Genomic DNA, 16,260 nt, shown 5'->3' with positions numbered 1-16,260 from the left:
AATGTCTTTTTTAGCTTTAACCAGAAAAAATCCAAAACATGAAATTATCCTTGACTCTTGTCCTTCCTCCACTAACTGTACTGATTCTCTGACCTACTTAAACTAACTTCCAACATTTCTTCATTCACAACACAGTTATTACAGCAGATACTGTAAGTGCTGGGGATACTATGATAAAAAAAGTCAAATACAACAGTCCTTGACTAGACAGTTTCAGCTCTAGTGATTAAATTACATACTTTTCAATATAATGATAGTCTGGCAAGTGTGAAAAAAACATTTCAGACTGATGTAAAAATCACCTGGCTATCAAAATCAAGAATATTCTTCCAAGGCTCTTCAACTACTTATCTATATGATAGATAAAATCCAGACAAGTTTATTCCAAAAATATTTAGTTGTTCATGAACCCTCTTTCATTGGATAAATTGCACAGAAAGTAGTAAGAGAAGAATAGGGGCCTTTAGGAAGTCATCTGCGGTCTAACAGATATAATCTATATGACTCCTGTGTCTAACAAAATTCTAAAGCATTCAAGTCACATTCTACGGACTCTGAAGTTCAAAAGGCCTCACGTGATCAGAGGCTTAGGAAGGACTGCATGAGGAGGCCAGCAGCTTCGATAGAAGGTGAAACTGTTTTCCCCATCCATCAGAATTGTATAGAAGGCAAGCCAGCGCTACATCACAACCCAACAATAAAGACATGACTGCTACTTTAGATATTTTCCTTAGTCTGGAAAAATACACTCATTCAAAATTCCTCTAGAGTACGGAACTGGATTTTACAATACTTTAAGGGAGGGGGAGAAAGCCAAGATTCAGTCCTAACTTGCGGGAGACTTTGTAATAGCCTGGTGGTCCCTGTGTTGGAAAAAACGTGATTTCCTCTGCCGCTTTCATCTCTAGTCCCAGTCTCCATACCTGTGTGGCTCCGGATATGAACTCTCAGCGTCCCGCTGCTGGCAAATTTCTGGCCACAATATGGACAGACTTTTTCCTTTTCTCCTGTATGTGTCTAAATGGAAAGGAATAAAAAAAGACTGAGGATAAACACATAGAATTCGGTAAAGATGATTAAGTGCCTCTGACAACAGTAAATCCTTATTTTCCAGGATTATGTTTCATTAAAATGATTTAATATCACAATGAGATTTTAAACAATTTATCACCGATACTCCCACTGGTTCCCAAAAACTCTTAGAATCGTGCATTAGTGTTAATTTGAAAACAATTCTGCAGTTTATTTTTTAAGCCTTCATGGAGCTCCCATCTAAAAATGATTAAGTTATACAAAACCAGTGTATGTTAGCAAAACCACATAATCAAACTGGGGCTACAGCTGCCCTTGACTGCTGCCAAGAAACACTTCCTTTGAAGCATTTTTCACATTCTTTGTGTGTATTTAACTCTTGAAGACAGAATTAATCTCAATAAAGTCATCTGTTACTTGCGTTATGCTTGTCTGGACTGATTTTACTGCAAAGCAACAAGGAATATAGATCTGAGGTGATCCTTAAAAGCAGCAGGTGTTAATTGAGCAGTCAATTTGAAAGAGCATTTTGGCCCTCAACATACCATGCATCTAGGTATTAACAATCACACCAGAAAAGGTGAGTATCATCAAAAATGAGTTTCACTGAATGTCTGAGAGTTCAAAGAAAAAAACAGTGACCCCTCCAAAAACAAAAACAAAAAGGAGAGAGAGTGCGTGTGTGTTTTAAACTGGCCTCACACTCCCATAGGGAGACCAGTTTTTCTACCAACATCAAAAGAGATCGCTCCAATAAATAAGGGGTCACAGATTTCTCAAACACAACTGTTTCTCAAGATCAGATAGAAAAAAAAGGGAGAAGGAGGTGGCAATTCCTTCAGGTGTCTGCATATTATCTATGATTTTGCTTTTTGAATTTTTTTCAATGAGAACCCCAAAATGAATAACAGCAGAAAGTGTGGCACCTGTAATACATTACAAAGCTGAACTCCCAGTTCCTGTGTTTACTTGTTCTAATATACATTACTGACAAGTAACTATTATTTGAATCATAATGGAAAAAGAATAGGATGGATTAATTTTTTTGATGACATGTTCTCAGAAGGGGAAACTGGCTGAGATGGAGAAAAGGGGTAGGGCAATTACCTAACACGTAACAACATCAGAGAACCACTAACAGAGAAGAAACTTCCGTCTTCCATATTACATTGCTAACTTTGATATAACTGGTTTCAGAGTCTTATTGACCCTTAATTTGTAAATTTACATAGTTATAGTATAATCTAAATTTGGTGCTATACTATAGTATTTATAATTTTTTAAAAAGCTACAAACTAGATACCTTAATCCACCTTGGAGACCGTAAGTATTGTTTTCTCTAGGAAAGATTTACATCAGGTTTGAAAACAGTCTCATCAATTGCTATGAAATTCTACAACCTTGCATCCAACAGGGATTCCCCTGATTCTTCATTTGGCAGGCACTTCCTTTTGCGTCTTCACTTAAAGTTTTGAGTTATCACACTCCTTTATACCTCAGTCACAGTGTTTACTCCCCTATGCACATTATTGTCCAATGTAAAGTAAAAGGCCTACAATTTTAACATAGGTCTATCTTCTCGTTTTCTGACAGAAGGGGCAAAATATGGCAATTGTTTCTTGATTAGTATAAGGTTGGTTAGAGATTATGCAGCTCTATTATTACAAAACTGGATTATTCCAAACAGGGAATTACCAATTTATCTGTAATGCCTTTATGAAATCCATAGGATTTCCTTTGTTGCTATATAAGTATTTCACTATTCACTTACATGGCTTATTTGTCAGTGATAGAAGTTTCTTAGATATTAATACCATATAATTAAAAAGAACTATAATATTCCTTTAACTAAAAAATATACCTAATCAGTAAATAAAGAATTAGTTTAGAAAATATAGTAATGAAGTACAAGACTAAACTATTTTAAGTATGGATAAGAAGTATGACAACAGCTCACTATAAAAACAACTTGGATAAATATACAAGATAAAAATGAACAATACACTGCAAGTATACGCCATAACAATGTTGTTGTAAACAATGAACTCTTTCTTGAAAACTCATGATACTTTTCCCTCATTTATTAAAAATAACAAAAAAATTGCTGAATTGATATTAAAAATTAACCCAAGAAAAGATAGTTGAAAAATGATCCTATTTAGAGATGTTTAAAGTGAGCACAATGTGATTATTCCTGAGCATTAAAGATGCAAAAGATGAAAAACAGCTTAGTCCTCTTGGCACAGATGTGTTAAGGACAGTTTCTCAAATAAAAGTTATACTGAAGCAGTAATCATTTATTCACATACACTCACCACCACACGCTAACTGGCAGAAAATTATCACACTGCATAATCACTTCTGAAGTCAACATTAAAACCCATAACTGCATTTTTATAATACTCAAATGTTTGCTATCAAAAAAAATGTTTGCTATCACAAAATTATACTTAAAATGCATTTATTCAAATAAAAAATAAACTGTCAGTTTCCTTGAGGTAGTTATCAAATCAACATAATGCAAAAAAGAATGATTTCCATTAATACCATAAGCAAGAATATTTTATTTGAGTTAAACAAATACTTAGGTCCCTATTTCATGCTAGGAATTTCCATATGTCTTACAGATGCAAAGATGATGGGGCATTCCAAGTCTAGAAGGGTTCAGTCTCAAAACCTGCCAATAATCATTGGATTAACTTTGAAAAACTAAGGTATTAAGGTACTCCTGACATTTATTTAAAGAAAAACTTACATTAATTCAAAAATACTTAAAAATTGATAAGCATACTTTGAATGATCCATGTGTCAGCACAGCTAAGGGTTATGGAGTATCCACATCTAAATTTGAGGTTCCGTTTAATGGAAAAAAATGTTTACTTTGAAAAATGAAGAAAATAGTCATTTTATGAAGAGCTTATATGAATCGTGCATTTATCATATGGATCAGGTTGAAAAAATAATATAAAATTATGTAATAATATCTATGCACACATATGTTAAATATATAATCCATTCAGACTAGCAGAAGGCATCTACTTACTTTCTTATGACTTCTAAGCACTGAAGGCGTAACAAATGCCTTATTGCACAGCTCGCATCTGTATTTCTTATGCCTCTCATGGACCACCTGGACGTGCACATTTAATGTATCCTTCCTTTTAAAGGTGGCGTCACAATGAGGACACTTGAAAGTTCTCTCGCCTTAGGAACAAAAAGCCCCATAAGAGAAACATCAGATATAACAGCAGGAGGATCCCTGAGACCTCTGTCATGTACACCAGATCTAGTGCTGTCTCCTCCAAAAAAAAAAAAAAAAAAATCAGCTTTGCAGCTCTAACAACTTATCACAAGGATAAAAACCAACCTGTTGCCTCAAATTCCAGTTCCATATTTGCTAATTCACTGTGTGGCCAGGGGAAAGGTATTTAACTATCTTCCATTCTCAGTCTCAAATGCAGAGGTCGAATTTCCTAATCTTCTAACCACCCTGTGAACATTTTCAGAGCATGTATTTCTAGGGCAAGGGCTAAGGGTTACCAGACTCTTGCAGTTACACAGGCCTGCATGAAGCAAGGTGCCTTTCCCCACCCCCTCCAATCCATCCCTGTCCTGTGCCTCCAGGGAAAGAGCTCAAGCTGAGGAGGGCAGGTGGTCAGGCACTCTCCTTCTGGAGAGGACTTTTCCCCAGCACTATCCAAGGGACCTGTACTGCAGACTCCTGACCCTGCCCTTGGGCTGCTGGGAGACAACAGGCTCTCACAGAAACCCTGCAGGGGCTGCCAGACCAGGGCAGGGGAAAGCAGTGTGGCTACCTCTGTTTTCCACCCTACAGCTTGAAACCCTGAGTACATGTGAGCATGTTCACATTCTCATTTGACAGCCTAGGCCTGAGGGGAAAGTAACTCTAGAAACCATGATTAGGGATCTCACATTTCTATTTTAATTTTCATATAAATGTGATCTTTGTAGCTCCTAACACGTAACTCTTAACTTGGTGGTCAGCTTTAAGTACAATTTTAGTAATGAATGTGCACAATCCAAAGACAGTGTTTTATACAAGGCCCTTAAAAAATGCACGAAGTGCAAGACTATATGAATAAAATTAGTCTTCACAAGTATTTTCATTTTTCAGAGAATAATTAGATATTAGCATAGATTCACATATCACATGGACTAAGAGGCAAAATACAGAAAGAATTAATGCTTACAACTAAATAAGAAACTATCTCAATTTCAAACAATCTCTTCTAATATCCTTTCAAACCAGGAATAAATTTAGAAATGTGGAGATCCTCTTATTTCCTCTTTCCAAATTGAAGAAATGGGGGGCCAGCGCTGTGGCCCAGCGGGTTAATGCCCTGGCCTGAAGCACTGGCATCTCATATGGGTGCCAGTTCGAGAACCAGTTGCTCCACTTCTGATCCAGTTCTCTGCTATGGCCTACGAAATCAGGAGAAGATGGCCCAGGTCCTTGGGTCCCTGACCTATATGGAAGACCCAGAAGAAGCTTCTGGCTCCTGGCTTCGGATCGGCGCAGCTCCGGCCGTTGTGGCCACCTGGGGAGTAAATCGACAGATGGAAGACCTCTCTCTCTCTCTCTCTCTCTCTCTCTCTGCCTCTCTTCTCTCTGTGTAAATCTGACTTTCAAGTAAAATAAATAAATCTTAAAAAAAAAAAAAAGAACAAATTGAAAGACGGGAAGAAGTGGAAGAAGTAAGGGACAGACAGACAGATGGAGGAAAAGAGAGGAGAGAGAAAAATGGAAAGAACAACTACTTTTCCTTCATCGTTTCTAGCAGAATTATGGCTCTGATTAAAGTCTCTGAGAGGACTATTGACATTTCACATCTGCAACAAAGTCACATTAAAACCACACATGAGCTGTGTGAATTCTGAGAGCCTTGCTTACATTTTGCTTTTGTGTATTTTTATTGCAAGGTATTATTCTTGTAATCTACTTTGTCTTTATATGTGTGTTTGCGTGTACCTATAAATAGACAAGTGTAAACATTTTATTTGTACAAAGTATATAATCAGTGAAAACATATGGGAAGTCATCAATTGATATAGGATGGTAAATATTAATAATAGCAAATCTATTCAGGCACTGCAAAATACTTTGTTTAAAAAAACTGAGATTGCTCTTATTAAAATTTTTCATTAGATAAAGTGAACCAAAATGTTGGACAAAGGAAACAATCTTCATCATACTACCCAAAGGAAATCTGTATAATTTTTTATTTATTTTAACTTCAGATTTTATATTTTATATAAATAAAAATTAAATTTTGATGGGAGGTCTTCATAAATTTTTCTATCTTAAGTTAATCAAAGTTTGCTCCCAAGTTAATATCTAGAATGTGGCCAGCAATCTGCCTTTTGCTTCTTAGTATGTTAGAAAAACAATAATTTCCCCAAAAAATTATTACAAGTTATTCTTTACATTTTGAAATATAGTGCTGATACATTTCTAATAAAAGCCTTCATCTTCTGAAGTTACACAAGTATTAATTTTTCACATTGTATAAGATCTATTATTTTATCCTATCTTTTTTTGCCAAATTTGATTTTCCTATATTTCTCTTAATGAGTAATTTATTTATTTGAAAGTCAGAGTTATACAGAGAGAGAGAGAGAGCAAGAGAGCGAGTGAGAAAAAAAGAGAAAAAGAACTTCCATCTTCTGGTTTACTGCCTAGATAGCCTCAATGGCTAGCATGGACCAGGCTGAAGCTACGAGATAGCAGCTTCATTCAGGTCTCCCTTGTGGGTAGTTGGGGCCCAAAAACTTGGGCCATCCTCTGCTGCTTTTCCCAGGCCATTAGCAAAAGCTGGATAGGAAGTGGAGCAGCTACAGCATGAACTGGCACCCATATGGGATGCCAGCACTGTAGGTGGCAGCTTTAACTCACTGGGCCACATCGCCAGTCCCTGATTTTCCCGTCCTTTTCACTCCCTGGCTATCACTGATGGCTAACTTTACCTTCAATAACTCATTTACTCACTCAATTATTAAATTTGATTTCCTGGACAGATGTCATGACAAAGCCTCTAATTAACATCCTGATCAACATTAAAAACATGATACCTAGCACAATCTACATACAATCACTTCCATCTTTTTTCTTAAGTTGATGAGAACAAATAAGCTGAAATCAAAAGTATTAGATTCCTTCTGTTAAAAAATATGCCTTGGTCTGGCGCTGTGGCGTAGTGGGTAAAGCCACAGCCTGCAGTGCTGGAATCCAATATGGACACCGGTTCAAGTCCCTGCTGTTCCACTTCAAGCCAGCTCTCTGCTATGGCCTGGGAAAGCAGTAGAAGTTGGCCCAAGTGCTTGGGACCCTGCACCCATGGGGGAGACCAGAGGAAGCTCTGGCTCCTGGTTTCAGATATGCGCAGCTCCGGCCATCTGAGGAGCGAACCTAGTGGATGGAAGATGTTTCTCTCTCTCTCTCTCTCTCTCTCTCTCTCTCTCTCATTACAAATTAAATTTCACCTTTCCAAAGAAAAGCTTCCTGAACATTAGACCAAACTTAGTCATACAAATCACAATATAAAGGAAGTTCATATGTCTAAATTCCTATTCAAAAATCCACTAATTTCTTAAGAGCTATTTTTCCTAATGTAAATAATACCAAAATAGAATGAAAATTTCTGTTGTTGCAAAACATATTCTGTGTCTTAAATACGGTTGCTCTCCACAGGAAAATGGAAAGTTGTGCTAACAACACCTCCAGGACTGTAAGGTGAGTGCAGATGGCAGGAGAGCACAGCACTATCTTCCTCTACAGGAAGCAGACTGCTTTCATCTTCATCATTGCCACTCAGTACTTATTAAAAATGTAATATCTTCCTTATTTTGTATTTTAGACATTTTCACTTGACTAGAGACAATTTCTTGTGAGATACTGCTCTGTCCAGCCAACTGTCAAGCTTGATTAATGGTTCTGCTTTCTTTGGAAATATTAAAGGTTTTTAAGCAGCAGTAGAACTTTGTGTTTAGAGAATTCTTTACTGATTAAGCAACTCAAAAGGAATGGATGAAACACAATTCCTTCTTTAACATGGATGCAGTAGTGTAGTAAGTCTCTGGTTACTTCAGCATCTGAGCAGAGAACTTACTTGATGACTCAGCATGCCAATAACATTTTCTTTTTCACAATAAAGTGATGTTCTTCAGTGATGTGACTATAAATTCTACTTAAAAGGGAGAAGGGGCTGGCATTGTGGTGTAGCGGGCAAAGTGGCCACCTGCAATGCTGGCATCCCATACGGGCGCTGATTCAAGATCTGCTACACCTCTTCTGATCCAGATCTTTGCTAAATGGCTTAGGAAAGCAATGGAAGATTGCCCAAGTCCTTGGGCCCCTGCACCTACGTGGGAGACCTGGAGGAAGCTCCTGGCTCCTGGCTTTGGATTGGCACAGCTTTGGCTGTTGCGGCCAATTGGGGAGTGAACCAGTGGATGGAAGACCTCTCACTCTCTCTGTTTCTCCTTCTCTCTGTAATTCTGACTTTCAAATAAATAAATAAATCTTTAAAAAAAATAAAATAAAAGGGGAAAGAAGCTCTCGGTGTAACTGGTAGACTGTCATGTGTGCTTATGTAAAACTTAGTCTAAAAGAAAAACATTCCCCTCCTGAAAGAAGTAAGAAATTAAAGGCAGAGTCCTGAGTTGGAAAGCAGCTGTCAGAGAACTGGATGCTAGGCAGCAGCACTGACATGCCCTGTGGAAGTCTCTGGGCTTCTCTGAGTCTCAATGTTTTCAATTCCTCTCAAATTAAAGCATAAAATTAGATATCCTTCCCAACTCTAAAGGTTTGTGAGTAAAATTATGCCAGAGAGCTTCAAGTTTTAAAGTGTCAAACATGTTTCCTTGGCAATGCACTTAAAAGAAAACAAGAATATCTGTTTTAAAACAAAGTTCAAAGATACCTTTTAATTATAGTTAATATTTTAAATAAAACTCATAAATAATGGGAATAAATGACATAGAATGAAATGCCTCAAAATGAGTAAGCTTACTGTGGAAAAATGAAAAGCTAAAGCAAGAAAAGTTGAAAGGCAGAATTAGCAGTCATTTTTTATGTTTAAAAGCAGATTATATAACCACTTTTAGATATACTTCTTGGATGCCTACACTGTCAAGCATTTTTAAGAACAAAGTGTGATATTCCTTTTTGTTTCAACTACCTGAACTGGGACTTACTGTTGTGTATTAGCAGGTGTCTCTGCAAGGAAAATGGAGTCCGGAACAAAGCTTTACATTCTTCACATTGGAACGGTCTCTCCTCAGAGTGAGTCTGCAAAGACAGTGTGAGAGAGAGGAATTAGAATCAGCTCAACATTGCAATAACTGGAACTCAGAATCACGATGCTGAAGAGCTAAAGGGGGCAAGAGTGGCATTATGTGCAGTGGTTAAAACATCGCTTCAGATGCCTAGGGCAGAGTCCTGGCTCCACATATGCTTTGAGGTTCCTGCTAATGTTCAACCTGGGAGGCAACGGGTGATGGCTCCAGTAGCTTGGTTCCTGTCATCCATATGGGACGCCTAAATTGAGTTCTGGAGTCCTAACTTTGACCTGACCCAGTTCCAGCCATTTGTGGGTGTTTAGGGAATGAACCAGCAAATATGAGATCTCTATCTCTATCTCAGTCTCTCTCTGTGACTTTCAAGTAAAAGAAACTGTGTTTTTTTTTTTTTTCAAAAAAAGATAAAGAACGGTGGATAGTCAATATCTTTGCTTCCTCTGCTGACATCCTACCACAACTGTAATAACAAATATTCTGCATTCACAGGAGAAAAATCATTGTGTTGTCAAACTATCACATTACTTAAATGTTTGATAAATAGCATAGGAAATTGTTCCTATTATCTCAAAATGCTGATCTGAAAACACACTGAAAATTTTCCAGACCTGGTTGGCAGTGTAACTTCTCTAAAGACCAGTCTTCTGCTATCACTGGCCAGGCTTGACTTATTCTGGTACAGAAGTTGCAACACAGACAAAGACAGTTAAAAGAATCAACTTTACTAATACCAAATAATATTTACCCTGGGTGCTGCTTTTCCCCTAAATTACGAGAGAATATTTACTCATGCTATAAATTAACCTTAGAAAACATTCATTAAGTACTTAATTTATGTCAAATGTTATACTTTACATGAAGTATTCCACTTAATTCCATCAGTAAGTAACTAATGAGCTAAATATTATCACTGTCCCATTTTACAGAGTCTGAAAAAGTTCCAGTGACTTGACAAAAATAAACAGTCACAGCAAGCACTATTGAACACTATGGTACATAACAAATAAAAATATCTTGATAATAAGAAACAGTAGAATACCACAGCTGGATCTAAAAACCAAAATCAAAACAATAAAACAAAATACAACGTAAAAAGCTTATTCAATTCACCTTTTTCCTTAGACATCCATATAAAACCATTTGGTGCCAATCAGTGAATCCTATTCTACCATGGATGTCAAGATAATAAGGATCATAAACACAAAGAAAAAATAACTAAAAGTGGACTATGCTCTCCTAATCCAATATAACAAATCACAGCTGATGAGTTTTTATGATATATGTGGTGTAAAGATAAAGGGAATAATTTAAAAGTAAGTCAGTTTACTCATAGCATACTGACTTGCATATATTCATAATTAAATAGACATTACAATATTCAAGGAACAAGCACTATCTATTCACATAATGTTGGTGAGAAAGGGATTATCATGCTTCCTTTCAATTGTGAAAACCATAGAGAAAGGATGGATGGAATAAACATGTAAAGGCCAGGCAAAAGTATTCAAAAGCATTATTAGTCACAGAAATTAAGATGATAGCACAGAACACATAAATCAATAAACCAGAAAAAGTAGATTTCTTTCACCAGATAAAATATATTGTAATATAGGAAAATATGTCATTGCAAACTGGTAAGAGAAGACAGAAAGTATAATATACAGTAGTGAAGCAATGGTCTAAATATTAAAAAAAATACAGTTTGCTTTATTACTCACCTCTTACTGCAGAAAAATGCCACATAAATACAGATCTTTTTTAAAAACTGAAGACTTAAAACCCTCAATGTACTACAAGAAAACATGAGTGAATTTTTAAATAATTTTTGAGTGAGGGAAAGCTTTGTAAGCATGGCAGGAAACCAGATATTCAGATAACACAGATAAATTTAAACCAGCAAACCAAAATTTCTTGGTGACAAATATTAGTAAGAAAAGAAAAGAACTCTATTAGAAAATGGTGGAAAATAACTCTCCATCAGTCTTCCTAAAATTTCATTCATCATATCTATGTCGTGTTCTTCCTGTCACCAAATGTTAGTCCTGTTTAGAAGCTGGGATTTGTCACTGAACGAGACAGACAAAGTCCCTGCTACCATGGAGCAATTATACCAGCAAGGAGAGAACAATTAACACATGGCCAGATCTGCACCATATCAGATAGGAACATATGCTAGGGAGTCCAAAAACCAGTTTTCAGAGAATGGGGTAGCCATTAAATAGGTATTCAAAGAAAGTCTATCTGACAGGTGACCGCTGAGAGAAGACCAGACAGATATGAAAGAGCAAAGGCAAATATTAGGATGACACTGAAAGGAAATGCCATGGAAGTGAGTGTGGTTAGAGCCAGCCATGAGGTACAGAGAGAGAAATGGAGAAATGGGGTCAGAGAAAAGGGAGAAGTGAAGAAGGAAAAGCAAATCATGACTGGCCAGGTTGACTGCAACAGGAATTCTGTCTTTTACTCTGACAGATGGAAAAATCTCTGAAGGTTTCTGGGCAGGAGACTGGCATGACTCACCTGACATTCAACAAGATGCCCTGATGGCCACGTGTATAACAGGTTGTGATGGACAACAGAAACCAGAGAAATGATAGCAATAAACAAAGTGAGAAGTGATGAAGGCTTAAGCCAGGGTGAAAGCCACAGACATGAAGAAACATAGGCTTACATAAAGTACTAATATTTAAAGCCATGAATATAATGAAAGGAGGAAAAATTTAAAACAACAATACAACCTGTGATGCACCAGATTGCCAGAAATAAAGTAAATGGACATCATTCAGGGTTGACGAAAAGTAAGAACAATTACTAGAAGCAGAGAGAGAGGTGTAAGGAACAGAGGGAGGGAGTTGGGATAAAAAAGAAACACGGGAAGCTGGGTATGGTTAATTATGACAAACATACTAAGATAAGATGTTAATAATAGGTGAAGCAGGAGTGTGGTTTATAGACTGTGACAAATATATCCTACTAATATAAGATTTTAACACTGGGAAAGCTGGATGTGGGGTTTATGGGGAAATTTTTGTTTTGTAAATTTAAGGACATCTCATATATTACATGGAAATGAAAAATTTCTGAGTTCTGATGTGGCTGTATGTACCAAAATAACAAAATGTGCATATTCCTTGACTGACCAGTTCCCTTTTAGACAGACAATTGACCAGTTTTTGAACAAAGTTTTTTTTTTTTTTTTTATAAAAAGGAAAATTTCTAAATGTCCAAAAAAGATAACTTGGTCAACTACAGTGGATATTATGACATACTTTTAAATTTATTTATATATATATATATATCTTTGAAGTGGAAAATGACCCATAACATATTTTGAATGTCAAAAGCAGAATGAAAAACATTATGTACAGAATGCCATTTAAGCTCTCTACACATCCTGAGGTAGAGTAGAATCAAGGAGGTGATTTACGAAACACAGAGAGGGACTTTCATAAGAAAGCGGAGAATGATATTTGACACAATGCTTGTTTTCTTACTCATACATTTCTTTGATGTTTAAATTTTCTAGAATGAGTAAATAACATTATAAAAGGAAAAAATTTTAGAACACCAAGACTGGAACACAGCATTATTTTAATCTCCAAAAGGTACTATATTTCACTCTCATTCTGTTTCTTTTTCCAAATCTAGAATTTAAAAAATTGGAAATGACTTAGTAGTTTAATTATGAATTAACTTGGGACAGCATATTGCCATTCAACTACGTTAAGCAAAAGCTATAACATCTGGATATTGGTATCATATTTTCAAAATATCAGTATCATGTTTTAAGAAGTAAGCTATTAGTGCATAGCCAGTTGAATAAATAGTTTTATCAAAAAAGATTCCAACACCACCATCTGGGTTGGGATGACATGAATTGTGAATTTTTTTTTAAGTTTCATTTACTTACTTACTTGAAAGCCAGAGCAAGAGATAGACAGAGAGAGAAAGGAGAGAGCGCACTTTCATTTACTGGCTCACTCCCCAAATGGTCACAATGGCCAGGGCTGGGACAGGCAGAACAGGATGCCAGGAACTCCTTCCTGGTCTCCCACATGGAGGAAGGGCCCAAGTTCTTGGGCCAACATCTGCTGCTTTCCAAGGTGTGTCAGCATTAGCGATGAGCTGGATTGGAAGAAGTGCAATTTGCACTCAAACCAGGGCTCCAAAATGGGACGTGGCATCCTAAACCGCAGCTTAATCCACTGTGCCATGTTGCTGTCCCTGACTTAATGAAAATCTTAGCAAAGAATCTACATATTCAATAGACAAAAGACCCTAAAAGGCTGTGTTATGTAAGGAAGGTGCATATCATGGACAGTGGATTTCTGTGTCCAAGATATAATATATTTTATAAGTACCAGATTAAATGAAGCTTTTGAAAAGGTGTCGTATCCTTCCATTGTTCAAATGTAATCAATGGCAAACTAGTCACTCATTTATTAATCGAGTAATCTTTGTGCTATAGAACATTTCCTGATTTAAATGCCAAGTCTCTGATGATACCAACATATACCAATATAAAAGAGCTGGTCCATGGACAAGTACTAAGAAATATATCTCATATGCCAAGTCTTTTTATGCATTAAGTCTCATTACTGTAACAGATGTAGAAAACACACAAGAAAAGTTATTACATCAGAACATCTATTAAAATGTCTCAAAAATGATGCAGAAAGTTTTGGCATAATGAACAATAATTATCAAGTTGATACATTACTTACAAGTTGATACATTACTTACAAGAGAACAGAATAAAATTTTCAATAGGATCACTCATAATCCAAAATTATAACCCTGACTAGTGGGAATAGACATCACTCTATAGTAACAGGATTTACTAGCAATGATATTTTTTCCTTTGGATTCTGTGAAAGCAAGAAAGATAAAAAATTACAGGAAATAACTAAAAAAAAGCAAATCTGGGGGCCACCTTTGTGGCATAGTATGCTAAGCCTCTGCCTGAGGCACCTGAATCTTATGGGCACTGGTTCACGTCCTAGCTGCTCCTCTTCCAATCCAGCTCACTGCTTAATGGCCTGAGAAAGCAGTGGAAGATGGCTTGGGTCCATGCTTGGGCCCTGCATCAATGTGGAAGATCCAGAAGAAGCTCCTGGCTCTCAGTTCCGGATCAGCCCAGCTCTGGCCGTTACGGCCATTTGGGGAGTGAACCAGTCAATGGAAGACCTTTCTCTCTGTCTGTAACTCTACCTCTCAAATAAAATAAATAATTTTTTTAACAGGCAGAGTTAAACAGTGAGAGAAAGAGAGAGACAGAGAGAAAGGTCTTCCTTTTTCTGTTGGTTCACCCTGTAAATGGCTGCCATGGTCAGCGCGTTGTGGCCGGCGCGCTGCGCCAATCCGAAGCCAGGAGCCAGGTGCTTCCTCCTAGTCTCCCATGCAGGTGCAGGGCCCAAGCACTTGGGCCATCCTCCACTGCCTTCCCAGTCCACAGCAGAGGGCAGACTGGAAGAAGAGCAACCGGGACATAATCTGGTGCCCCAACTGGGACTAGAACCCGGGGTGCTGGTGCCACAGGCGGAGGATTAGCCAAGTGAGCCGCAGCACTGGCCTAAATAAATAATTTTTTAAAAAAAGAAGAAAAAAAATTGGGGGAAAATGTTTGAGATGTTTTCAGAACTATTTTTTAAAAAAATTATTTACTTGCAGACAGAGGAGAGACAGACAGAGAAAAATCTTCCATCTACTGGCTCACTCCCCAAACGGCTGTAACAGCCAGGACAGGGCCAGGCTGAAGCCAGGAGCCAAAAGCTTCCTCTTGGCTCCCACAAAGGTGCCAGGGGCCCAAGCACCTGAGCCATCTTCTGTTGCCTTTACGGGTGCACTAGTAGGCATCTGGATCAGAAGTTGAGTGAAGAAGTGCCCACAGGGGAATGCCAGCATAGTAGGTGGCATCTAACCCGCTATGCCAGGACAGCATCCCCAGAACTAATCTTTTCTTAAAAAAGTTTTGTGGGGCTGGCATTGTGGTTAATCTGTTTCTTGAAACATTATGTCTCAGAAAATTGGTTCATGTCATGGAAGATCTGCTTTGGATCGAGCTTCTTGCTAATACACTTGGAAAGGCAGTGTAGGATGGCCCAAGCTTTTAGGACCCTGCCACCCGCATGGAGTTCCAGGCTTCTGAATTTGGCCTGGCCAAGACTTGACTTTTGTGGCCATTTAGAGAGTGAGCCAGTGGGTGAAAAGATTTCTTTCTGCCTCTCCTCTCTGACACTCTGCCTTTTCAAATGAAATAAAAATAAAATGAATCCTTAAATGAAAATTTTGTTATGGAAAATTCAAATCTGCATATCAAAAATACATTAATGTCACATTGGACTATACAGTAAACTTAAAGCTACATAAAATGTGTGGTATCTGGCTGTCTACAAGGTGTGTGGATTGAAACTTTACTTTCAGATTTATAATTGGTTTCTTGAAAAGGCTTCTTCCACACAAAAATAAACTGCAATGAAGAGATACTGACAAATATAGTCCCTTTTAGCTTCAGTACACTGATGAGTAGCTTATGCTACATGACTAAGTGAAGAATAGAACATTTATGAGATTATCAAGTCTAACCTTTCCACTGCTTGCAAGTCACAACTCCATTAGCACAAAGCCAGGAACCAATGAAGCCAGCTACTGAGTTCCCACACCCTAAAATATGCCCTGATCAGAGCAAAGGGAATTTGCTAAGAGGTACCCCAGATGTTCAGAAGAACCCAGGGAAGGTAGCAATACAGATTCCTGCTCAAGCAGTTTTCTCTTCTACAACACTGCTAAAAATGGTATCTTATATTTCAGATGAAGAGCATGCTTCTAAAAAACACTGCTTTGAACAAGTACCTCACCTAGTGGGCTGGCTGATCTGACCATTAGCTAGGTTCTGCATATTGACAAAGATCA

General features: G+C 37.5%; 1 protein-coding gene across 3 annotated transcripts in view; it reads right to left on the bottom strand.

Annotated features, from left to right (window-relative positions):
* PRDM5 (PR/SET domain 5) overlaps nt 1-16,260 on the bottom strand; it is a 250,855-nt gene that overhangs the window by 78,807 nt on the left and 155,788 nt on the right. For 2 of the 3 annotated variants that reach the window (XM_089302575.1, XM_089302574.1), the window contains 3 exons: nt 9,247-9,340; nt 4,076-4,236; nt 924-1,017 (listed from right to left, as the gene is read on the bottom strand). In XM_089302575.1, the coding sequence (XP_089158701.1) occupies nt 924-1,017; nt 4,076-4,236; nt 9,247-9,340 (349 nt within the window). Of the gene's footprint in view, nt 1-923; nt 1,018-4,075; nt 4,237-9,246; nt 9,341-16,260 lie in introns of those variants that run through there. The other variant, XM_089302576.1, reaches the window with a different exon arrangement.

Source organism: Oryctolagus cuniculus, chromosome 8 (genome assembly GCF_051225735.1).
Source record: "Oryctolagus cuniculus isolate XC-2025 breed Fujian yellow rabbit chromosome 8, ASM5122573v1, whole genome shotgun sequence".
In the NCBI taxonomy this organism is placed as follows: domain Eukaryota; kingdom Metazoa; phylum Chordata; class Mammalia; order Lagomorpha; family Leporidae; genus Oryctolagus; species Oryctolagus cuniculus.
The sequence above is the reverse complement of the archived record's forward strand: the minus strand, read 5'-3'. Positions and strand labels throughout refer to the sequence as shown.